At 30.4% G+C, this 26321-nt stretch overlaps 1 protein-coding gene across 8 annotated transcripts in view; it reads right to left on the reverse strand.

The window, feature by feature from the left end:
• Nucleotides 1–697: 697 nt before the first annotated feature.
• Nucleotides 698–26321, reverse strand: part of LOC105143230 (metabotropic glutamate receptor B) — a 146585-nt gene continuing 120961 nt past the window's right edge. For 7 of the 8 annotated variants that reach the window (XM_087406408.1, XM_087406407.1, XM_087406405.1 and 4 more), the window contains 11 exons: nt 14397–14541; nt 10669–10920; nt 7001–7175; nt 6797–6903; nt 6145–6563; nt 5416–5574; nt 5083–5249; nt 4244–4614; nt 3561–3712; nt 2936–3155; nt 698–2801 (listed from right to left, as the gene is read on the reverse strand). In XM_087406408.1, coding sequence (XP_087262534.1) covers nt 2557–2801; nt 2936–3155; nt 3561–3712; nt 4244–4614; nt 5083–5249; nt 5416–5574; nt 6145–6563; nt 6797–6903; nt 7001–7175; nt 10669–10920; nt 14397–14541 — 2412 coding nt within the window. In that variant the 3' untranslated portion in view covers nt 698–2556. The remainder of the gene's footprint in view (nt 2802–2935; nt 3156–3560; nt 3713–4243; nt 4615–5082; nt 5250–5415; nt 5575–6144; nt 6564–6796; nt 6904–7000; nt 7176–10668; nt 10921–14396; nt 14542–26321) is intronic. The other variant, XM_087406410.1, reaches the window with a different exon arrangement.

Raw genomic sequence — 26321 nt, forward strand, 5'->3', positions numbered from 1 at the left:
CGTATAATCACTCACGCGGTTTTGTCATAATTCAAAAGGATATTATAATTAAATTGATTCCTTACGCTACACAACACATTCTTATTTATATACGATATTACATGCGTATGTACAATTATCTATCTATAGTGTATTTATATATGTACATACATGCGTATATATGACTGTAAATACCTGTCGAGAAACGCCGATGTTTTCCTTCATATTAGCTTTTATATTATAATTCTAATTTTTATAAATTTTAACATATCCATTGCCCGCGTATCAGATGCTTCTGATCAGTTTCTAAACAGTTATGTACATAACACCAAAAGACCAATTAAAAAAATTAAAAGTGAACACTTATTTTTACGTAGTGATAGCAGCAGAATCACATCGAGAGTCGGTTTCGGACACGAAGGTAGTGAATATGTTAAATATTATTTGAATAAAGTGTACAATGTATAACAAATGTACTCATTGGAATATTCTTTCGACATGATAATACGCGAGTGCTAAATTTTATTCTTTCGTTTTCAATAGTTTTCTAGTTTTATGTTATTTTATTAAAATTGGAATTTTATCTTTCTTATTAAAATTAAAAATCATATAGGAGAGAGTGAATGTGCGCGCGCGCGCGACACAAATGTGAATATGTATTAAATTGTGATTGTCAGACTTATTTATGTATATTAAAAGTCTGATAAAAAAAGAAAAATGTTTAATTTACTATATTTTGAAGCAGTACAATTTACACAGCTGTACTCTTATATTAATGTTCGTGTATGTGCAGAGGATTTGAGATATTTCATGCATAGTGATATGATATAATGATTTATAAGTATGCATCAATTACATTTAACATATATACAAATAAATCATAGATAAATTGATGGCCATTGTAAATGATCGAATGCAGTGTTAAAAGTTTTTCACAGCAAAATATAAAATAGATTTTTTAATACAGTGTATAGAAATGATATGTTTAACGCGAATGGAATACATCTAATCCTATATTAACACAGTCTTTCCCACATCAATAAGAATCTATTTTATAATACGTTTAATTGAATTCTGATAATGACAAAAATCACATTTGACAAAATCAAATATGCGCTACTATTATGATACTGCAATTTGCGCATGTCCTTTCTACGAAGAGCAATTCCTATAGTTTGCAGAAAATTTTCCTAAACAATAAATTTAACATTACAGTATTAGCCTAATATACGTTTAAAATGCACTCACATTTCATTTAATATCAGATGATATATGAAATGCGCATTAGATTCATCTCTAAGTTTACATATTTACAAATATATATTTACAATGATTAGGTGTAACTTATGTAGCAATATGAACACTATGCTTAATGCTCATTTTTCTTAAAAAATTTATTAATTTATTATCTAATAAATGAAAGTATTCTTAAATCACACATTTGCCTCGTAAATATATTAGAAGATATTCTTTTTCAAATAAGATAATTTTTTTTTATTTATTGAATCATATTTAAACATTAGAATTTTTATGATAGGATATTACATGACAAGAAATGTTGAAATAATGCAGAGATTTTGTGGATCTAAAGAGATAATATAGAATTTTTTCGCAATTGTTAATATATTATGTTATAAAAACATAAAGCAAAATATTGAAAGTTTTAAGTAATCTCAAAAGGTTTTTTTTGGATACTTATCTTTAAAGTGATTAATAGTTTATAATATAATTTAATGAAAATATAAATTAAATCATAATTTGAAGTAAAGAAAAACGAATTCAAATTTGTAATAGAATATTATATGGATTATAAAACATACATTTTATATTGCATTCCGAAATTATTAGAATATTTGGTGTCTGTCGAAATGTCAATAATATTAATGTTTTTTTACAAAATAAAATGCATAAGCACTAAATATCTACCTATTTTACTCGTTAGATGTGAGTCAAATTATATAATGAGTTTTGTTCTTATTAGAATAATAATTTTAAAGATTTTTCCAGAAAAATTGATATTTAATCACGTTTTGTATTTGTTATAAATAACAGTAAGTACGATGAAATGATGAAAGATCATTATACTAATCTTATAAATTATACATTTCTTCGTTGCACATATTATATTACACAATTAAATAATAAAACGATCTTTAACTCTAATACTCTTTCATTATGCTTCGTTTATGTTTATTTGTCATTTTACACGTAACTTAAGGTTTATATATGTTCAGCACGTTCACACAATACGTATAATAAATTTCTTCTACTTCAGATTTACTCAACTCTAATCCAATCGTACGAATAATTTTAAGTACGTGTTACTTGACAATTTATTTGGCGTCTGGTTGTTATTATTTTGCGGTCGAACTCTGATAAGAGATATCTGACGTTTAATTGCTTTTTCAAATCATCTTCAAAATTGATATTTTGCCTATCTCGTTATGCTGAAAAATATGTTGGCGTAGATCTATCGTATATATACAGTTGAATAAATCAGACAATAACGGGATTCTTCGAGATCGGTTTTAAACTAACAGTTAATACCGGTGATTCTGTTGACAGCTCTATCTTCCGCTATAAGGAAACGTCGCTTTGAGAAAGCGGTCCATTACCTATTCTCGCATTGCTGTTAATTCGTTTCGTTGTCGTATTATTTATTGATTCCATGTTATTCGCGGACACGATCACATCCGGCGATTTTTTATTACTCGTCACGACGGCCACAAATTCTTTCTCATTGACAGTTGTCTGCGTTGATCGCGAAATGCACGTGGCTACCGAATCCCCGTTTTTTCGTTCCTTCGTTTCCATTTCGTAGCCTGCGAACAAAAATACGGAGGTGCTGCGTATGATTTGTGGGACATAGTGTGTAAATGGAGAAATAAAAAATACGTGAAAATTATATTCAAGTTATGTGGAATTATTGGACAGAGAGCTTGAGGATTGTACTTACATTCGCTTTGAGTGGAGCAGTCCATTGTGGACGCGATATGTTTCTTGATGGCTTTATTTTGATCGCAAGTTGCAGCTGTCAAAACTGTCGTTGCTGTCACCGGTCCTATCATACTCGAAGCATTTGTGGCAGTTATCGCCGAACTTTTCGTCGGGTTGGGCCTTCCTGCCCTTACGGTTGGACGTACGTTTCTCTCAGGCCGGATTAAAATAATATACAGCTACACATATAAATGAATTGCTTTATAATAAATTAAATTAAAATTAAAAAATTAAAATTAAAGTCTAATGATTTAACAAAATTCGATATTGTAGTACATTAAAGAATTAATTCAATTTCAATTTTTTACATTAAAAGAATTATAAGTTAAAATTCATTTTTTAAAAACTTGTCCCATTTATAATATATATTTTGAGAAACATTAAGGCAAATGTAAATTTTTAGCATTCTAAAATTTCTAAATAGATCACGATTGTATTAATTTAAATTTAATTTGGTTTGTCATCATTTATAACTACTGAACATATCTGAGACTTCAACAAGGAGTTGCAATAATTGAATACTTGATCACGTTCGTTTTAAAGGCGAGCGTTTCTATATAGACATTCAAAGTGTCAAGCTTCACCTTTGGACTGAAGAGGCAAACCACCGTCACGGATGCAGAAAGACTGATTGTTACAGACATTGAGGTAATTCTCAACGCAACGTTGCTTCCGGTACCATAGTACAAAGGTACGAAAGCAAGCCATATGACGCATGTTGTATACATCGTTAAACCTGAATTAGAAATGTTATTTCTTAACAATGTTGTTCTTTTGTATTTCGTTAAACATTATTATATGGTCAATAATTTTAATTTTCAACAATCAAAGTGTTAAAAATTTTTAATAATTTAATTATTATTTAGCTAAAAGTTTATTGACTTATTCATATACAATTGAAAGGTATAATATAATCTTTTATGTTAAACATCTTTTACATACAATTGTATTGTAATTGTATGATTGAATTTTTAATCCGATTAATATATTGCGTTTATTATTTCTTTATATATTGTAAGCTATATTTATTATAATAAATGTTTAACACTTTTATGATGCATTATTATTATTATATCTACACATATCACATATAAAATTTAAAGAACGGTGCTGTTGTTATTTTATTGACTCTATCAGCTTTTTCCAGTTATAAAATAATAACGTAACATAGTGTGAATTAGTAAACAATAAACACAGTGTGATATACTTATGTGTAATATAGTAAGGAGCGGATATAGCGGATATCGTGATGAAAAAGTAAACTTACCGATGTGTTTACTCTCGTTGAAAGCTTCTGGAATTTTTCTCGTAAGGATGGCGTAGATAGTACACACAATTATCAATATTATGGGATATGTAAATGCGATCATATAGCTGGTATCTATGTAGTTGTTGCATACGAGCAGATTGTCTTCCATCGTAGGATAGTGATGCATCGCTCTAGCAGGATCGATAATCATCCAAACTATGTTAATTAAGATTTGCACGGAGATCAATCCGGAACAGATAATAAGTTGTGATCGTGGTGATATGAAGGACGGCCTCTTTGCACTCCCGGCGTTGAAGATTCTTGAGATCCGATTGGTCTTCGTTAACAAAGCCGCGTATACTACCGTGAAGCAAAAGCCTGCGGCGAATCTGTCAGCAGAGACGAAATTATATCTCCGTTTTTCTTAACAAAAAGTTCAATTAAGAATTATTCAATTAAGAAAAGTTGCTTCCTATATACAATTCGTACTTCTGGTAGTGATTTTGGTTTGATATACAAAGAGATACGATTATCTTTACTTTTTCATCACGTTATTTTTCTCTAAACTTTTACCTACGTTTCCGCTATGATATTGTTTTAAGGGAAATTTTTTATACTCTCACTACCATGATAAATTGCATTAAGAAGAAAGTAGAAAAATAAGTTGGAGAGTTATTAGATTCGTGAACCATGTAACAACTAGTAAAACTGCCACTCTTACTTGGGCAGCATTGATCGTACACGAGAAATGTAATTTACGGAGTAACTGTAACAGTCTGGCAGGAACAAAGAGATTAATCCTGTCGTGTCGGAACTTGTGGAATACACCCGAAAAGATTTATAGGTTTTTTTTTTACCTTTGAATACCGCAGACAATGTGCGTGGGCTTGAATATCAGAGTGAATGTGACGAGGTAACAGAGCAGAATTCCCGAGAGAAGAACATAAGATAGTTCTCGTCCAGACGCGCGTACAACAGGCGTATCATTGTGTTTGAGGAAAACTCCGCAGACAAATAATGTCACCTGTTTTTTTTTGCATAAAACGTATACGCACAAATCATGTAAATGGCTATGGCATAAAATATATAATACGATTATTGCAATTTGAGATACAATTGAGATATATATAGGATTTTAAATCTTTCAATTTTAGGAGATTAATTTGGCGAAAAATACGAGAGATACTTACCAACATCCCCGTGGCAGAAAAAGACATTGCACCTATTGCCCAACCACTTTCTGGACGTAGGAATTCCTCTGGAACTTCCCGGCATATCGAATGTGTTTCATCCGGCAGCGTACCTCGTTCACACTGCATACACTGCGTCTCATCTTCAGAATGCCGTATCTATGTGAGTAACAGAGTAAAATTCTTTTTTTCTGAAGAATAGAATATAAAACGGTTGGATTCGATATTCTTATGTAATATAATTCTGTTCGCAAATTCACATCATTTATATATAATTCAGTTAACATTCTTTTTCATCAGTTTTTCGCAATAACGTTTGGGTTCCAATCTTTCTTCTTTTTCCGAGAAACATGATTATTTTATCGAGTTCAAGTATTATTCGTTATTCTTTGTTAAAGAATCTTATTATTTTTTCCCATATTACGTTGCAAAACGATATGAGTGCCGCATGAGTACTTTGAAAAATATTTAAAAAAGATAGAAGTATAAAACATAAAAATAAAATTATTTGGACACACTATAAAGAAGTTGCATAAATATCTTTTATCTTCGTTTGACATGTATTTAACGTGTAATGAAAATTTTAGCGGATAAAGTCAGTATATGATTCTTTTCAAATCTGTTATCTCGTGAGTTATTAACTACTCGGGATATTGTACTTGTATTCTCTAAAAATGAAGAAATCTAATATTAAATCAGATCAGGCGCTTAATTATCTAAACACGTTACCTGATATTGAGTACAATTAAAGCAATGCCAGCAGCATCTTTCACCCTCGACGTATTTCTTTGCCTGACCGACTTCGCAAGGCAAGGAACATACGCTTTCGGGTGGCTGAGGATGTCCAAGCTTAAATTGGATTTCTAAAACAAATACATATACGACAACAATGTAGAAACTATAGAACGTACTGTATTTAATAGGATGTTGTAGAATAGAACGGACACGTTCAAGCGTGATAGAGACGTGTCTCATAACATGAAAATGTACGAGTTTACCCGACATGTTCAGTCGCAGTTCGCCTTCCAAGTATTTGCCAACGCGAATCCACTTGTACTTGCCCGCTTCGGTTTGCTTGAAATGTATGATGTTGTACCGTGCTGGTCCATCTCCGTCCTTGTCGAATTTGAATTTGTCTCCGCTTAGACCTTAAACGTAGTCGTTCGATCGCCTATGAGTATCATGAAAACTTGATCGAGACATATAAGTAGCTAATCACGATAATAGTGGGAACATCCTATCATCTTTTTCATTAATATTATTCTATGCGAAAGCATCAAAAAGATAAACATGTATCGATTTGCGATATAAATTCCAATTATTCATACCAGATATATTCGCCCTTTAAAATTTCCTCCAAGAAAACGTTTTGTCAGCTTACCCTCGAAATCCACATGGCGCAGGTACTGCAAAAGTAGCGTTCCGTTAATCGGTTTCATTTCATCGCACAATCCCGCTTTTCCGTGGCAAAGATCGGTGTGCATATCTCTGAAAAGGGAAAGAATAGTATCTTTTTCTTACAATTTTGTAGTATACATACAATTTTTTAAAACTGATCTAATCTGTCAGAAAAGATTCCAATTACCGAAAAGCGTAAGCGAATGCCATTACTGCATCGGAAACAAATTGCAGTTGGTCTTCGAATTCCGTATTTTGTTTGGTAAGACGTTCCTTCGTTGTGCAATTTTTCGTGTAATTTACGTTATATGGCGTCCGAGGCGCGTTTGGATATTGACATTTAAAATGGTCTTCCCAAAATTCTGAAATCAACATAAGAACTTAGTTTTTTTTTTATTCCAACATGTGATAATTCGATTCTGAACGACTTATGCTCGGTTTCATCAATGTAAGATTAACTTTAGATTGAAATTTCCGGTTCAATTTACTCTTTATCTTTTTGTAAGAATTATCCTTTTTCTAAGAATTTGAAAAGAATAAAGAATTATCTTTTTTTTAAAAATTGAGAAAAAAGAATAACTTAAAAATAATCTTACTTTGAGAGGTGGAACCAGGTCTTAAGAAATCAACGTACAGTGTACAAAACGAGAATGTAATTTCAAGTAAATATTATATGCGCGCGCGTAAAACTCTCTTATTTTAACGAGAAGAGAATTGCAATATGTAAAAATACATAAGGATATATCATAAGCAGAATATTTCGATCATTTCGTTCAGCAGCTAATAATAATGAATACATTATCCACAATATATGAGAACGTTAAATATCGATTTATTTAAAGCACATAATAAACAAAGTACCAGCCGACTATTGTGTCGTTTATTTTTATTGTTTTGGAAAACAATTAAAATCGTGTCGCACTCATATGCGCAGTTATACATATAAAATTATCCGTTTAAAAAATAACTGAGCTTTTTAAAATAAAAAGAACCGTAGCACTTTTTGATGTGTATATATTTTGCATTTAAAAAATATATTTATATAATTTACATTCGCTGTTAAAATTTTATGACATTCAGATGAATAGATACTAAGTTATGACGATTTAAGCGACAGTTTTATTAGTTTTCGAAAAATGAGTTACGAACAAAGAGCTAACATTATTTCAAACTTGATAAAACTTTTATCGAAATGTCTCAATTGATAAAAATTGTGTATGAGGATGATTGTCTATTCTGTACACAAGTTTATGAGTTGAACATTTTGAGTGTAGTCAGAAAGATATTGACATTATAAATGATGACAATCGATCTTGCGAGATCAGCGATTTCCGTAAAAAATATTGAAAAAGTGAAACTAGCCATCATAAACCAATCAAAATTTTTTATGAGATTATTGGAACAGGAATTAGGCATCTGTATAAAGATAGTATCTTCAGTGCATTTAATTCGAATATCAGACAATTGGTTTCTTTTGCATGACAATGACCATCTTATCGTATTGTTTCAGTTAGTTCATTTTTAGCAAAAAACCATGTTATGTTAAACCATTCACTATACTCACTCAACATAGCTTTGATTTCCCGATATGACTATTTTCAAAACTCAAAACACCGATGAAAGGATGTCGCTATAATAACATTTCCAGTATTCAAACAATGTGACGAGCATTTTCAATAGCATCACAAAAATAATTTTTAAAAGTAATTTTATGATTTGATTGAGCGTTCAAATCGTTCTCAGTCAGAAAAGATTGACCGATCAACGTCGAATCAATGCTGATTCACCGTCGATTGATGTCGACTGACCAATCATTTCTGGCTTGGCTGTATTACTTCTAAAAGAATGTATTTTGAATAAAATCAAATAATTCAAATTTAACGTGATCAGCCTACTGACTTAGCTGTTGATTGCATATCGAAAAAAATGGGATATGACTTCCAACAGTTCCATCCTACAAGATGAATTTCTTGCGATACGTCTAGTATTTAAATTCGATTTATTTTAAATTTAAGTACTAGACGTATCGCAAATCTTCTTATAAACAGATTTTTGATACGCCTATGGGCTCTCCGCTATTCCTGATTGTGCCGAATCTGGTTTTAGAAGATTTAAAATTGAGAGCATTGAATCTAATACCGGTACATTTGTCCTATCTACGATACGTTGATGACATTTTTTTGTCTGCGCCGCTTGACTCTTTTAACGATATACTAAGAATTTTCAATTCGTTACACGAGCGATTGCAGTTCACAATGAAAGTTGGTGAGAACAATAGTTTAAATTTTCTTGATGTTAGATATTTGAATTTTTATTCTCACCACTCTTTATCACATAAAAGGGGAGTGGTTTATGGCATGATGGACAAAATAATTCTCTTATTTGATCTGTCCTTCCACAGAAAAAATTTCATAGAAGCCATTAATATTCTCATTAATAATTGTTATCCTTTAACCTTCATATTCTCGACAATTAAGTATGGGCCTAACTGTTTTTTTTTTAAAGAAAGCGAAACAACAAGTTAAACAAGGATAAATATTATTTTAAAAAAATAATTTATGTTTCCTTTCATAAAGAACATCTCAGAGAAATTTTCATCTATTACAAGAAAATGTAATATTAAGATTGGTTTTTTCAATTCCTAATACGTTAAAAAGTTTCTTCAAAAAACTCAATGGATACTTATGTCTCATAACGATGTTGTATATTTTCTTGTTAAGATTGTGACGCCACATACGTTGGCCAAACTAAACGACAGCTACAAACACGGGTTGAAGAGCAATAATCATCATTTTGACTGGAAAAGAATTCAGATTCTGAATAACGAGAAACATTACAATAAAAAGACTAATTTCTAAGACGATCCATACAATTAAACAAACAAAAAAAAACGAATTAAGCAAAATGACACCGAATTTCTTTCAGAAGTCTATTTCTATTAGAGATGTATTATTCCAGCAATTGAATCAGACAATATTTTCCCCTTTCCTAATTGGATCACCCCTTCTTTGATTTTATTTTGTTTTGTCTTGTACCATTCCTTTATGTCATTCCGACTGTGTCCAACAATCTGTCAACATTTAATTGTTCTTCCTGTCGATCTAGCAATTTTTCACATTTCTAAGATAAGAACAATGGGTTTCAGTATTTTTTCATTCATTAATCTATCGCTTACCTTAACTTACAGTCTATATTACCATAAAGGTAAAGAAATTTTATTCTACTTGTTATGGATTATCATTCCGATTTCTTACGAAGAATCACGACAATTTTATTGTAATCTAACTACACTTAACTGACGAATGAAGACAAGAACGTTATATATGAATTTATATATTTATCATTTAATCATTAAAGATGATTCTGTGAAAACCGAAACGTTTGGAAGTTTGTATGTAATGTAAAGTTTGAATAACATAATCTGTTTTACACCAACAACATGCTAGGCTTATTGCCTTGTACAGATATTCTATTTGAAATTAATATTAATTCATTGAGCCTTTAGAAATTTGATTAAAATTAAATAATTAAAAAAACTCAGAATTTAGTTGTTTCTTTTATTTAAAAAAATTAGACATTTTTAGACGAATTGTGTAACTGCCAAGAACTTTCTTTGGCATAAGCGACACAATAGTCGACTTTGTCTACCTTGTACTTTTACTCTTAGCAAGATTATGTTTGCGTACCAAAAGTTCATCAGAATATATTGACAATAAAGAGACTTCTTACTAACAACCACAACTGTATATGCGAATGCATATCTACGTGCATATGCAAATTACGATTGCCGTGCAAACTAGAATTTGCTAAGTTTTGCTCTTATCGTAGATTCAGCATCCTTTAGCACTCTCTTACCGACAAACCAGGGATTTCTGCGATTGTTCTCAACGGTCAAGTTGAGGAAATACTCTTCGAAACCCTTAACGGGATTCGCCTGAGGTTGGACCGATAGAGTGCCCTCGACTTCCGGCTCGTTACCGTTACTCACTAATCCTCTTGCACTCCAGCCGTCGCTTCCAATCCAAGAAAAAACCCCGGTCGCTTTACGACGCCTGACCGCCCTCATGACCCCGGCGACTTCTTGATCGGAACCGAAGATAATGCAACCTACGATACAAGTTGAGAGGCGCCTGTAAAGTTACGCACGGCACAGCGCTTTTTCACACTTATATATCGCGATAAAAGAATCTTCACCATCCGATTTTATTTTATCACCTACCAGCATTATAAAAATTCGTTTTCCCCAAATGAGAAGGGTTCCAGCTTTCATTGAAAAAGTGCCGATGAAACGTTTTACTTTATGTCACGATCGGTGATTCCCGTGGGAATCGAGATTATACAAGCAGAAATCGATGAGGGTACGTAAAAGGGAGCATAAGGTCGACCTTACAAAGTCGAGAATGGTTATATAAAAGGGTCTGCGAAGAAATTCTACATAAAATAGATGTTTATCGCAAGATACTTTTTCCTTCGGAGTATAGGAGATATGAAGTATAGTAGATCTCAAACAATAAAATATATTCTTTGCCAACGTCGTATATGCCTTTCTTAGATAAAATTGGGTACTTTAAATTTGAATCGCTGTGAATCAAAGAGATGAAAATATCCTTTTGAGAAAAATTTTATGGATGTTTATCTTTTCTCTACAATCGTACATTTTAATAACTAATAAGATTGTTGAGAAGAATGTACTTAAAAAATACTTACTTAGTAAATTAATTTTATTTATTAGTCATAATGAAAATATATATATATATATATATATATATATAAATTGAGCGTGAAAAATTTTGCATATTATCCTATTAAAAAGTGTAATTACTTCCGTTACCGTAATAAATATTGTATACCCAGTTTGCTGCTTATGGAATTTTCCGGTTTCTGTACATTTTCCTTTCTCTCTCTCTCTCTCTCTCTCTCTCTCTCTCTCTCTCTCTCTCTCTCTCTTTCAATATATCTCTCTTGACCTAATATCTTGTACAGAGAAAGAAGTATTCTTGGACAAGTATATTAACGAACCGTTTAATCTCCCTTCCTCTCTCTCTCCTCTTTCTCTCTCTCTCTCTTTCTTTCAATTTTAGCTCTTTAAAAAATATTTCCTCTCTTCAGAAGCGAATTATTTATAAAAAATGTTAGCTGAAAATTTGTCCAAGTATAAAATATTCTAAAAGTCATCGCCTCTGGAGAGATCTTAAGGTTCAGGACTATGTTAAATAGATTACATAGATAAAATATTTAAGACTGCAAAGAAAGCACGCATTACTCATCAGACAAAGTCGCAAAATTCTTATATTCTTGAAACAAGATTACGTTCTAACTTGAATAGAGAACATTATTAATTATACTTCTTTTTGATCCCTATATACGGATATATAAAAAGAATTATATAACAACAGTATAATTTTTATATTTACGCCTTACAGTCGTTTTCACTTTTTTCGATTTCTTATTTTGCTTTAGCGGGATAATTATCCGCACATTTCTCTGTCATCTCACGTTTGATTTCTTTTAAAGTTTACAAGTTATATGTATATATCGGAAGACTCTGATATTTCATTATCGACATGTGTAAATATACGGTTCGATTTTATTTATCTTATTTCTCATGTGTAACACATAAGATAATATTTAAATAAGCTCATTACAAAACTGATATCGTAATTTGATCGTAATCTGATCGCAATTCTCTCTTCATGTGTTATTTTACTTTATATCGGAAATCTATACTGATAATTGAGGTAGCACGTTCCGTCAGTTGAAATGAAATACAAATATTAATGTCACCTTTTCTGGCTTTGAAGACAACATCATTTAACATAAAATACATATTATATTAAAAGAGATGATTTAATTTTTCCCACGTGCATTCTACGTGCAAATAGTTTATTCTTTCGTGAATAGATCGATCGAAGACACGCGCGTGTACAAATATTCAATTAAAACTGTAATGTATCCGTGTTTGTTTAATTTGCGAAAAAAGTCGAAGATTTAATATTCGCTCGTCTCACTTGGAAAATTCGAAGTAGAAGTAGAAGAATGTAGGCGAGTTCTGGAGATTTTCAATAAGGTTCGAATTGTATCCGACACAGTAGTGTCTGGAATGAGTCGCGTTTCCATTTCGATAATGAGTCCATTTCGTCAATCTGAAGCGGATCGAATAAAATTGAAGTCTTTGTTGTAGTCACCATCGATACGATACTGTTTCGTAATTGTATCTTTCCCGTGTTCGAAAATTCGTTTGCGTTTTAAGATAATTTACTTCCACTAGAAGAGTGGTGTATCGTGTGAATGGACAGACTATTGAAATGAGAATGCGACAATAATTTAAATATAAATCCTTTTTAATGACATTTATTCCATCCAAGAGCGGATTATCGAAGAAACGTCGGCTAAGATTTCACGGCTTATTCACAAAGTTGATATATATCAGATTTATAATTTAAGAGAGAAAAGAGTGAGAAAGGATGAGAGGAAATTTATCGTGTATGTTGGATTAACAAGAGCGTCAAAAATTATTACATGTGATATTATAGAGGAAAGTCATCGATACAGATATACCACTTTGTTTTTAGATAATATTTTTTAAACAAAAGGTAAAAATAAAACTTTAAAAATATAAGTACAAATTAGTACAAAAGAGTGTCTTCTGTCAAATAGCATAAGAGTTTTTATAATACTGTTTGCAATTTTGCAATAATTAATTTTTTCGTAACATAAGCAAAAATGAGCGCCTGACAAAATGAGCTTTAAAACTGATATACAGTAGGCAGTAATGCTACACATTCCTATTTTTTTTCTTTTACAGGAATTATCTGTATAAAGTACCTACAAATGAATGTGTATAAGATTTTCCAGAATCTTTTTACTTCGTTATAAAACATGAATTTATTGAATTATATATTACATATTTACTTTATGCTATTTTGCAAGACGCAAATATGTAACGCGATAATTTTTTGAGAGTTTCTATATATTTCTATATATGCACAATTGTCTTCAGCTCCAATAGAGCTATTTGACACTATAAAGCAACATTATAAAGATTAAGTTAACTCATGGCCTATTTTACACATAGGTGTGGCGGTTTACACTGCACCCCAATTTTTAATTTAAAATCGTATTATGAAAAAACTATAAAAAAAAATAAATAAAAATGATTTAGGAAATTACAAGCATTTAAAACAACGTAATATTATCAATAATATAGTCACTATTATTTAAACTATGTAATTTGCAAAAGAAAAAGTAAGAATTTTATTTTCGCATTCGTAAAATTCGTTTTTAGCTAATTTGATATAGAAACAAATAAATATACGAATTATGAGTTTGTACTTCTTTAATTAATTAAACAGATCATGATTTTATTAGCATCAATAAAGTTAGCAATAGTTAGTTTATGAGAAATAAAGGGATGTCATTCTTTTAAGATTTATGTCAATATCAGCGACTTTCCTCTAATATAATAAGTAATAATTGTACATTGTTTTATTAATAAGAAAAATTAATGAAAAAGAAACGTTTTTTGCTTTTTACAGTTTGCTTTATAAGTAAAATTTGTTCGGTTTATCAAATCTTTATTTTACCTCTTGCTCGCGATTTTGTCAGCAACTTTGAAACTATTTCATCGTAGGCAACCTCCTCGGCGACTCCGGAGTCCTTTACCAACTTTTCTTTGATGGCGATACATATGTTATATTTCCCTAGTAGTTCCTCAAGTTCCTCGAAAGCCTGCAACATAGAGAGATAGAAAGGGATGCATTTTCTCGAAGACGTTTCTAACAATGCATCGTATCTAATGCGGGCTCATTCGTGGCCTTCATCGAGCAATGCACGTAGTGCATTGAGGTCTTTTAGAAGAAAGATGGGCGTAGCAAAGAATGAATAGAAGAGCGGGAAGGAAATGCACCTTAATGGAAAAATATAGACTTAAATGGAACACCTAGTAAAGTAAAAAAAACTCTTTTTTTTTTTACTAAGTTGTATAAAGAAATCATGATTTAAATAACAGGGCTCGCTGCATTGAATCTTAAAGATATTATGGACACGAATTACTGCAAATGTTAAATTGTTTCTGTCTCATGTTCGGAAACAGCGTTTTTATAGTAAAAGTTTTCGTCACAAAATCAAATTTTGAAATATTTTAAATAATATAATATTAAAATATTTTAATATTATATTTTATTGAAATATTTTAAATAATACAATTTTGAAATATTAAAAAAAAACAGATTTTATACCAACTTTTTATATTTTTATACTTTAGAAATGAACATATAAACATTTCCATTATTTCATTTGCGTAACGATTACCGCACGGACTCCTACTTCCCCTTACATTTTATATTTATATTTTAAATAATATTTATCAAAATTAAACTTCAGACATTAGACGTTAATCGATATTTTAATATGAAAATGTTAGTCACGATCTTCTTATACTGTAGAAATTTTTGTCTTTCTTTTTATTCTGTAGAAATATTTGTCTTTTGATAGATATATAATAATAGAACGTCACTTCTGACTGACAAATGGTGAGATTTAGTCAAATTTACATCATTGAGATTGTTTCATTTTATTGATTACGAAATGAATTACGCAATTGAAATTCCGTGGTGAGATTCGATGGTGAGGTAGAAAAACTCTGTTACTTTGTCAAACAAATGGATATTCGTAATAAAAATCCCTATTTGTTCCGTGCTTTTGGCTTTCGACCGCTCGTTGAAAAATGTTCTCTTCGTGCTACGAAATCATATATATGTATGTATATATATGTTCTCGTATCGATCCATTCCTCCTAGACCGGTCCTCTCTGTGCACATTTTTCGTATGCGATTCGTATGTCGCGCAGAGATCGCTGATTTCCAATCCCATCGCGAATGGTATTATCGATTGGTCGTGTCATACAGAAAAACGTAGTTACGTACGAATATGGTTTCCCTCTTTTCCCGTATTTTTAACTATTCCCTAAGGTTTCACATGATAATAAATTTTACAACAATAAAAGTTCCATGTTTTCCATGCACCGCAAGTGACTTGACTCTATTACTATAAAATTTTAGTAACTGAGCAGTTGGATCTAATTGCTCAATTGTTAAAATTACATTGAACCATTTCTTCATTGCCATTAACGTTTTTAATATCTTGTATCAAATATAACAAAAGGTGCATTTGAGCTGAGTCTCGATATCCAGTATGCATTATTCTCCAGTCAACATATAGATCATTGTTCCACGAGTTCAATAAATTAGCAGTTAAATACCTAGCTAGAGGGTGGTTTCAAATTCCTACGTAGGTACATATTATATATTCAAAGCGCGATTCTTCCTTTATTATTATAAGACGCTGTTGTGTGCTATAATGATTCTTGTTTTGACTCCCGAACGAGAATTGAATATTTAATATTTATTTGATAATTTGATATTTATATATAAACGCCATATCTTTAGTAATAGATCTGAGTAATATTAGATTAGTGATATGAAATGAAGAATAGTCTAATCTTTATTACTAAACATTTATTTATTGTCTGCATTTGTCTGTATAACATTTTGTAAGATAATATTTTGTATTATGTAAGAGAATTTAAAATTATTTATGTTGAGAAATCTTTATTCGTAAACAGCTTTGTCTCTGTCACATTTACTTAATGAATTTCACAGCAGGATTTTCTTGCCTTTAAAACAATATAAATAAAAAGTAGTAAGAAATAACGTGATAAGCGAGAAATATGGTTGATTTTTTAAAATACGCAAGAATTTAAATATTTTACATTATATATGAAGGATATATTCCATAATTTTAGAGCAAAGGAAGAAATCATGGAAAAGTAAGTGCGATATCTCGAGGGGATAGAGGAGGAAAGTTTAGGGATAGGCTATATGGATTTTTCAAAGTTCTTAAATATTTATCAGGCTAAAAGATCTTTTGAAGCTTTCCAGCTATCTTTATTTTTCATACACATTTACAGTTATTAGATTTTATGGATTTTGCATGTTATGTATTTTGTCACCTTTTGCAAAGCATCATGAATAGCATGAATGTGAACAAAGTGATTAAAAAATCATATTTTCCGTAAAAAATCTGTAATACTTTTCTCGTTATTTAAAAAAAGTATATAAAGTTTATCGTTCAGATAAGCAAATATTTTGCAAATAAATACTTTCTGTAATTAAATGTTTTATAGATATATATCGAGGTTTTATTTTCTTTGTTACTTTTATTTCAATTTATTAACAATGAATGCTGTATTTTATTGCTCGCGTGCGAATGTATTTTCGAACTAATTTACGATTATTTTAATGCGCAAAAATGAAACTGTTTTTGGCTCTTTAGCTTCCACGAAGCCATACGTCCGGCACTCAAGTAACTTCCACCTAATCTCCGGCATGCCGATAATGTGGACCACGCAAGATCGATCGTTATGTAGTCCGCGTATTTCGCAAGGAATCTAATTATTGGTATGAACGTAATGCCTCGTTTTTCCCTCGTCTCTCGCTCGGAAAGCAGAATATTGTGGTGTAAATTCTATCAAGTGCATGCGACTTGACACGTACGGAGCGACGTATATGATAGGCAGTAATGAAATTCTGATCGGTTGGGTAACAGGGGTGGCCTTTTCTTTTGATCATGTCGCTAGCTATTGCGGCCTTACGAGAGGTAATAGATCGAAATGCTATTTCTCTGTACCATCAAAATGTGGCTGCGTGTTAACTGCGCCGTTCATACATGTCGCCTATGTATGCTCGCGAAATATTAATTTAATGTGGGCACATCCATCATTGAATTTTGCTCGCAAATGCGATGATTGTGTGATTAATGCTATGGCCATGCGAATTTGACGTTTAGAATTATCAGCTGTAACGATATATGATTGCATTCTTGAATAATTTCTCTTGCGTATTTTAAAACAGAATTTTTTTTTCACCTATACTCAATTAATACATTGTAATTTGTCCCCAATTAAGATATTAATTGAAATAATCGATATTATCTTAATAATTGGAAATTGAAAAAATATTATGCGAATAACTAGATACGAAGGATGAGATTTATGGTTTAAATCACGTCACGTATCTATACGCATTATATGCGCATATTCACGTATGTATATGTATGCTTATATACAACAAAATCAATTTTTTGCTCATAAATATTAATGTTTCGCATCAAATTATTAGATCCGTCTTACTTTTTTTACGTGATACGTAATTCTAGTATAATCATATACCTGCGTAATAATTGTAATATTATAAGCGTCATAAATGTTTATAATCAATTATATTACAGCATATTAATTATAATTATATTTATTTAATATTTTTACTTTCACAATATTAAATCTTTAAATGAGGATTGAAATTTATCTTCATTTTATGTTTTTTTTTTTAATTTATATATCCCAAGATAGATAAAGTTGCATGATTTTAATAAATAAAGAAACTAAATTGTTATATCTTTTATCACATTTAATTTAATTTCTGTGACTTACTAAAAAATACTATATAAGAAAAAAATTTAATTTATTAAAGTCGCATAATTTCATTTTTTTCGACATGTAAAGTTTGGTAAAAGGCCAAAGATAATAGATTAATTTACATAAATGCAATATTAATCAATACAAACTAACTTTATTCATAAAATAGATGCTAGATTTTAATACAGTTCGTGATAACAGCTCGTTTATCAACATAATTTGAAATGCAAGGAACAGAATATATTCGGAATATATTGTATATGGTGCGAGACTAAATATATATGTGTATATATTGGAATTCAAGCAGTACAAAAGAAATCTCTCATTATAATAAAAGGTATTCATAATGAAATCACACACACACACACATACACAATGATTTATAACGCTAATTTCCTATCGTTTTAATTCAATTGTATTTTAAGCGACTAAATCGCGCGGAATATCTGTGTCATTCATCACGCTTACTGGATATAATTCGTTAATCACGAGAAAATTAATCAATCGCGCGAGATAATCGCTAAATGAGATAGGGAGAGCGATCGTTATATGTCTTGAGATGAAACGCGACAAGCGGAATGATTTATCCGCTTGCTTCAATGTTAGTATACGAATTGTGAACCGGCGACTTAGGTAAACAAATGTTTAGTTGGACGTTTGTTTTCGTGACGATGCAGCATCGAGATGCATATAGCGCGCTAGTTTACACAAAGTCGCCGCGCTACCACTCACATGTCGATCAAAGGTTCCACTTGATACTTATGATATTCATAAAATCATTTTTATCTTTGTTATTTATCTTTGTTTATTATTGTTATATAAATGTTAAACGAGAACAAATAGTGCTCGCAGGCATTGTGGCTGTCAAACGGAACACATCCCGAGTATAAGTATATAAGATTGTAGTACAGATCAGCACAGATCGCTTCTAGAGCTCTAGAAAACAGAGATTAAGCGAATTAGGCTGAGTTACTTCCGTCATTTTTTTTTCAAAGAATACTATTATTGGCGTAGTATCTCATTACCACATGCTACACTAGCCTATGCGTGTGAATACAATGTAAAAAAAAGACGTCGTGATCACGTATTAGCTGTTTAAATCATGTATTTTAGACAATTAATCAGATCCATCAATGTCCTCTCAATGTCGCATCTCTATTTTCTAGGTCTCTAATCGCTTCGTGTCACATCAGTCGCATGGTGTTATATTATTTTTCGAGAAGCAATCATGTATGTGCTATCTGATACATTTAGCGATTGATCATCTCGTTTGATTAATTTGCGCGATTAATGAATCGCTAATGTGTCGAATGAATGATATCCTTTTCCATTACGATGGAATATTTTACAGAACTTTGAAATGCTCTTTGAATCGGGAAAACTACGAATGAACGTTAGAAGCCATAGTTCCATTATCGTACACGGGCGATAATGATTTCTTTAGCTTGAATTCGAATCGATCGTTCACGCTATTATGCTTTCTGTCGATCAACCGTAATTTGCTCACTCTCGGAATTGAGCGCGGAGTAATGCACAAATTGCCGATCGAGTAGAGCGATTCAAATAACGGAAGGCCGTGATATTTTACGTTCATTTAATACATACATCGTGGAATTTATACATATACGGAAGTATATCGCATTTAATAATATTGAACTTTGATTATATTCTCTCGGATGATCAGTTACACATTTCTCAACTGTCAACTCCATTGATTCGCATCAAGGCAATTACATTGTAATGCTGTTGCAATGTTGCTAGAATATTTCAAAATGTTTCTTGCTTACTGGGACGTTTTATTGTTTTTTAATGTAACCTTAAAGGATGAGGAGACTCTAAATCGAGTAAAGCCTATTCTACAATTGCGTAAGCGTATAGTTGTAAGTGGTTGTAGTTGTAAGAATTGATCAATCACAGTCGAATATTCTTCTCGTATTCAACAGTAATTGATCAATTCTTACAACTACAACCATTTACAACTACGTTTATGTAATTGTAGAATGGGCTTAATATCGTGATATATGTGGTTAATTAGTGAATACGGTCGTTATTTACGTTATTAACTTCATATCTAATCGCATATTTGAGTATTTACGATCGTAGAAGAAATTTAATATTCATAAATTGATGATTTATTAATGTGTATATTTAAAATTTATTGGATCAAAATCACGTTAACAATCGGTAAAGCCATATAACGAGCATTAATTTTATAGAATATCATATTCCATGAATGTTTTTCATAACTCATTTAACTCACACATACATCTACATTTCCTCGTGTCGTTTAAATTCTAATATGCAAAAATAATTTCGAGGTTGTATTGCTATTTAACATGTGGGAAGTGGTATCTGCAAAAGTGCAGATAGACAGAGTTCTCCCGGCGATAATAGGCCTGTTCTTTTTAGCTGAATTTCTTGCACAATTCATCTTTTTTTTTTCTCTTCGATGTGAAAAGAAAAGAAAGAAAGATGAACCGCATAAGAATTTTAGCTAAAAAAACACAGACCTAATTGCTTCTGACGAATGAAGTTAGCTGCGCGATTATAAATTCTTCGCCATGTTAGATTCAATCGTTGCATAAACATTTTGCTCTGGTCTGGCCGTAAGTACTGACCTCCCAAATCTGTTGGAAGTAAGAACTAATAACTGAAGAAGAAGTTGCGTGATGTTGCGTCTACTTACGAAACCTCACGGCGTCATCGGTGTCATGTGAATCGTAATGTCATTCATACAGATTGCGTTATTTTTCCGTCGCCGTATAATACAGTTCGCGTCGCATCGTAAGATTAATATCGGGAGTGCCATGTAAAGTGTCGCGATCATAACTGCTAATATTTTCGCGAGTGAACGTCGCAGTAAGTGAACATCACGAAGAAGCGACAATGGAAGGCGCAAAAGGAGCCTGGAAGGCATCGGGCGACGGAGCAAACCCGTGGGGTGAGTAATTGTTATTCATTTATTATACGCAGATTTCGCCACTTTTTCAGACACATCTTGATTCGCCCATTACGTGATATCCATTATTCGACCGTATAATACGACACTGGAGATTTACACCGGCGCAATTCTTCGCCAAGTTCGATAGTTAACGTTGCAAGAATTACGAAAAGAGATATTATGCTGCGAACGTCGCGTCTCACTTATTGTACGGTCGGAATATCGTTCACAATTTTTCACGGATTAATTATGCGAACGAGTTAATGGAAATATGCGGTAGCTAGCAACGATCGTCGGTCGCGAACATTTCTTCATTTTTGCATTAGCATTTGCAAATCAGATACCTGTTAAAAAAACGATTGAAAAATTTAACGGATGCAGTAATTACTTTTTGAAGTATTGATTATTTTGAACACTGCTTTAAAGTATTTATACTTTACAGATCGACGCAGTGTTACAATTCCGCTGCTACGCATTGATTGAGTTTTTATTTTAATTTTGAAGCAACGGTGAAAATTATGTTACAAATGTAAATAAAATGCATGAAAAATGAGAATAAAAATAGAGAATATAAAAAAAATCACGAAGAATTTTTTTCCTAATTATTAACAATCATTATAACTAAATTTTTGTTTAAATTGATAATAAATATATCTAATATTTTATATCACTTAATATTATGAAATATCTGAATGTATTATTTATTTAGGAAACATTTTTTTAAATAAGTAAAATTGTTACTTCATTTGATGTGCAGATGTCTTCTTTATTTAAAAATTTTGAGAACTCTTGATCGTTTCGACTCTCTTTGGAGTTTTCTTCAGCAATATTCTTATTTTATATTTGATTTCGTGATTGATCAAGATAGAGTCACTCTAGGTTGCCAAAACTGAGAATGATTCTACCTTCTTGACTGACCGCGAAATCAAGTATAGAATAAAAATATTGCTGAAGAAAACTCCAAAGGTCGAAATGTTCAAGAGTCTTCACGATTTTTAAATAAAAAAGATATTTGTACATCAAATGGGGTAACAATTTTACTTGTTTAAAAAAAATTTTGGCGCATCTCCTTCCGTGCTGACCTTTAGTAGCCTAGATTATTTTTATTTTTGTTATTTTAAAAAGAAAATCCTTGGTAAACACATTTATTTCCTTGTATTATTTATTCTTATAATTATTACAAAAGAATTACAAAATTTAAGTGTCAAAAATAAGACAAATAAACGTATTTTATAATTTATTACCTTGAAATAGATGGGCTGAAATACAAAGCCTAGAAAATATTTTTAATATTTATAATTATCTGTTAATTTTTTATCATGTGCAAATACAAAAACGCATATGTATTAAAATTATAAAGGAGATATTCCAAAAAAGGAGATGTCTCATTATTTTTAGCATTTCTTTTTAACTTATTCAGCTATGATAAAAATATAAAAAAGAATTAAAACAAAAAAAAATAAATGTATTTCTCGATGGATTTTCGTGTTAGTTTTCTAGATTGCAGACAAATGTCAAGACGGAATCTGTTACAGTAATAATGAAGAATGATACATACATGTATGTTTTATGTATAATGTGTACACATGGGAAAATATATTTTGCAGTAACGTGTCGTAGCGAAGACATTTATGCATTTTTCATGACATGAATGCAACTGATTGAGGATGGCGTTTCCTCGCTTTTATGTTAAAAGCGTAGGATCGTCAATTATCGTTTCTTCATTTAATAAAAGCATGACTTTGATATATTTCTCAATTACGTATTTATTAAGCGCGTTAGCTTTTAAATCGAAAATGAATAAAACACTAGGCATCCTATGAGTCTGTTTAAATTAATTCGACATTTATCGTTATTATATGTATAGTCACAAACGTTTCCTTTTTTAATTATATTTTTCTGTGAATATATAATACATTTAAATCTTTTATTATAAACGACTTTCTCTTTCCTTTCTGTTATTTTTGTTCCAACTTTTATCACATAATTTACATGTTTTTTCCTCACATAGGATAATTTATCGGAAATCAGCATAACGCTAATTACTAAAAATAGAAACGTTTATTTGATATAATTAAATCTGGCTTTTGAAATATTTTCTCTATAGAGTTGCAAATTGCTTATATTATGCGATTTCCATGAAAGCATATTATTGTAAAAAGCATATTTGTGCTATCTATCTTTACATTATCTTTACATTATACAAAACAATTCGATGCAAAAAGCTAGCCGGGTATAGGTAGTAATAATTTCTAATGAGAATCAGGATGTCAAATTATTACATCCGTCGTATTTATGATTTTCAATATCCTGCAATCGGTAATTATAAATTGCTCCTGTTTTATATGCTGCATAAAGTTGTACGAGAGAGTTATATGAGTATCACTATCGCGGTAGTTGAGTACGTAATGAGTAACATGATAATTGCAAGTTCACTGAGAGAAAAATATACTAATTGTAAATATTAACAAATATTTGTTTGAATAAGTAGAGGAATATTTATTAAATGAGAACATATATTTATTTGACAAGAAATCATTAATTTGATTTAACTACAATTTTTTTTTATTTAATAAATATTTATTCACTATAAGTAAATATTAAGTTAGTAGTATTTAAAAAAATATTTATTAATATTTAGTAGTACATTTTTCTAGTGTAGCAATTAATAAGATAATTCTATTATATCGTTCAGAATACAGCAATATTCGAAGTAAAATATTGATGTTTTTAAGTAATATTTAACAAAGCACACAATATCTTTTTTGTAAGAAATTATTTTATCGGTAATACATATAAATCTGTTTAATTTAGAATATTTAGGAGAAAATTTTCAATAAACATTCCATCGTAATTAAACTCTCTGTAAATTCACATTCGTGAAATTCACGTAAAATTCATTTGCTTGACGAGATCAAACAACTCGGTGAAATAGACTTGCCACAAACTTAAAATAATCTTAATTGGGAGCAAGTAAGCGTGCCACTGAAATATACGCGAAATATAAATATAAAATTTTTATGTTAGCAATTTAGAAAGAAGTTAGCAATTTAGAAAGAAGGGAAAAAGAAGAAAAGAAAGAGAGAGAGAGAGAGAAAAAGAGAGAGAGAGAGAAATTTGCAGTGTAAGACCAGAATATTACCCTTGCTAGAGAGAAATATTTAACGAGACTCACGATTTCTCCTGAGTTATTTAATTGTCGCATACACTGAGCAAACGAAAGGTACCATAATTTTCGTGCAATGCTAAATATTCGCAGGATTGCAGATGAGACATGGGCGTCAAAAGGGGAGTTGAAATTATTTACGCGCCATTGTGAATTATTATAATGGACCGCGACAGAGAGGGAATAAAATTTCAATTTACTTTCCATTTATTTTCGTTCTTCCATGTTTAGTTTCTGCGAATATTATGATTTATCGATTTATTTATTTGTCAAAGTTTCTTTAGTTGCATTAAAGTTTATTTTATAAAATAAAATCATTTTCAAGTGACATAGCTCGTGTATTACGTACAACATAAAATTAATTTTATATCACTATGCAGTATACGTGTTATTAATTTTATCTGTATCTAATTTTATCAAGAAATTCAAAATTACAATAGCTATTTGAAATGCAAAATATTAAAATATGCAAAATATTAAAATTAAAAATTAGTTTCTATTGGTCAAATGTCGACAGCATCTTCAAAAAATAAGAATACAATTTTGATACGATATATTGAAAAAGTGATATTGGCAAAATTATAGACATGTTAATAATGATTATTTAGTTTTAAACAAGAAACAGTATGCTTCTTTAAATATTATTTAATAAATAATTATTTAATAGATACTTATGTTTTTTGAATATTTTAATTAATTTCTGTGTGATTAATTAAAAAATTAGATTATAATATAAAACGTGTATTAGTTTTAATTGTTATTTTTTGAAGTTCTATTGTTTATCTGCAGTGATATGAATTTATCAGAAAAGTCGTTGCTATTTTATATTAATTCATTTAACATTCGTACAGTACTGTATTTTTATATACAAATATTTGATTTAGCTTGAAAGCTTTGCGGATGGCATTTTATATAATAATATTAGAGTAAAATATTATATTTGAGCAAACATATTTTCAATGTAAAGATTTATGTACGTATTTAAATGTATATTTATAGTTTTCAGACTTAACCATAATTACAATATTATGTTAGTTGTAATAAAAAATATTTTCTTGATTTTTAACAAATTTTAACAAAAAATAAAAAAAAAGTATATATACAACAAAAATTATATATATCTTTCTTTCTATGTATTGTGTATATGTATACATATTGTAGATAATCTAAAAAGCAAAATCGAATAATAATGAATAGAAATAAGATATTCGAAAAATTATTTAGTATTTATATAGATAGTACATACCATACTAAGTAAAAAAGCTTTAGTGAATACCATAGGTCGAAAATTCAACTGCTTCTAAGATATATCTAAATAATTTAATATGTTAGTATCTCTCTAAATCTGAATCAGTGGATAGTTACTAATTATCCATTGGCATACTTGGCACTGATAATCAGTGAAGTTCAACTAAAAAAGGAAGAATATATTTTGAGCATTATATAATTAAAATACTAACTTTCCACATTAATTTCAATTTTTCAATACCATATTCATTGAATTTAAGCACTAAAATACGATTAGTTAGATCACATAATAAAGATTAGTTAAATTAGGAATCTCACATTTAATTCACTGATTAGCAGTGGCACTGATATTCAGTGATTATCCACTGATTCAGATTTAGAGAGATTATAATTGATTTATTGGCTTCTACGTGTCGTATGCAACGAGAAGATTTACCATAATGTTTACAAATCGCGTTTTAAATATTCTGATTCAATTTCTACATACATTTTATAATGAAAAATTTTACCGGGAGTCAGTAAATTGACATCAACCAGCCATTACGATTAGATGAGCATTATGAAGGATCATCTTATTGGGCCGTAATTCTCTCAAATAGGCTGTCAATGCTATTTATTTCAATTTTTTCTTTTTTCACGTCGTATATAACACATAGAAGAGATAAGAAGTTAGTTATGAT

Source organism: Acromyrmex echinatior, chromosome 5 (genome assembly GCF_024713525.1).
Source record: "Acromyrmex echinatior isolate Ae372 chromosome 5, ASM2471352v2, whole genome shotgun sequence".
NCBI classification, from domain to species: domain Eukaryota; kingdom Metazoa; phylum Arthropoda; class Insecta; order Hymenoptera; family Formicidae; genus Acromyrmex; species Acromyrmex echinatior.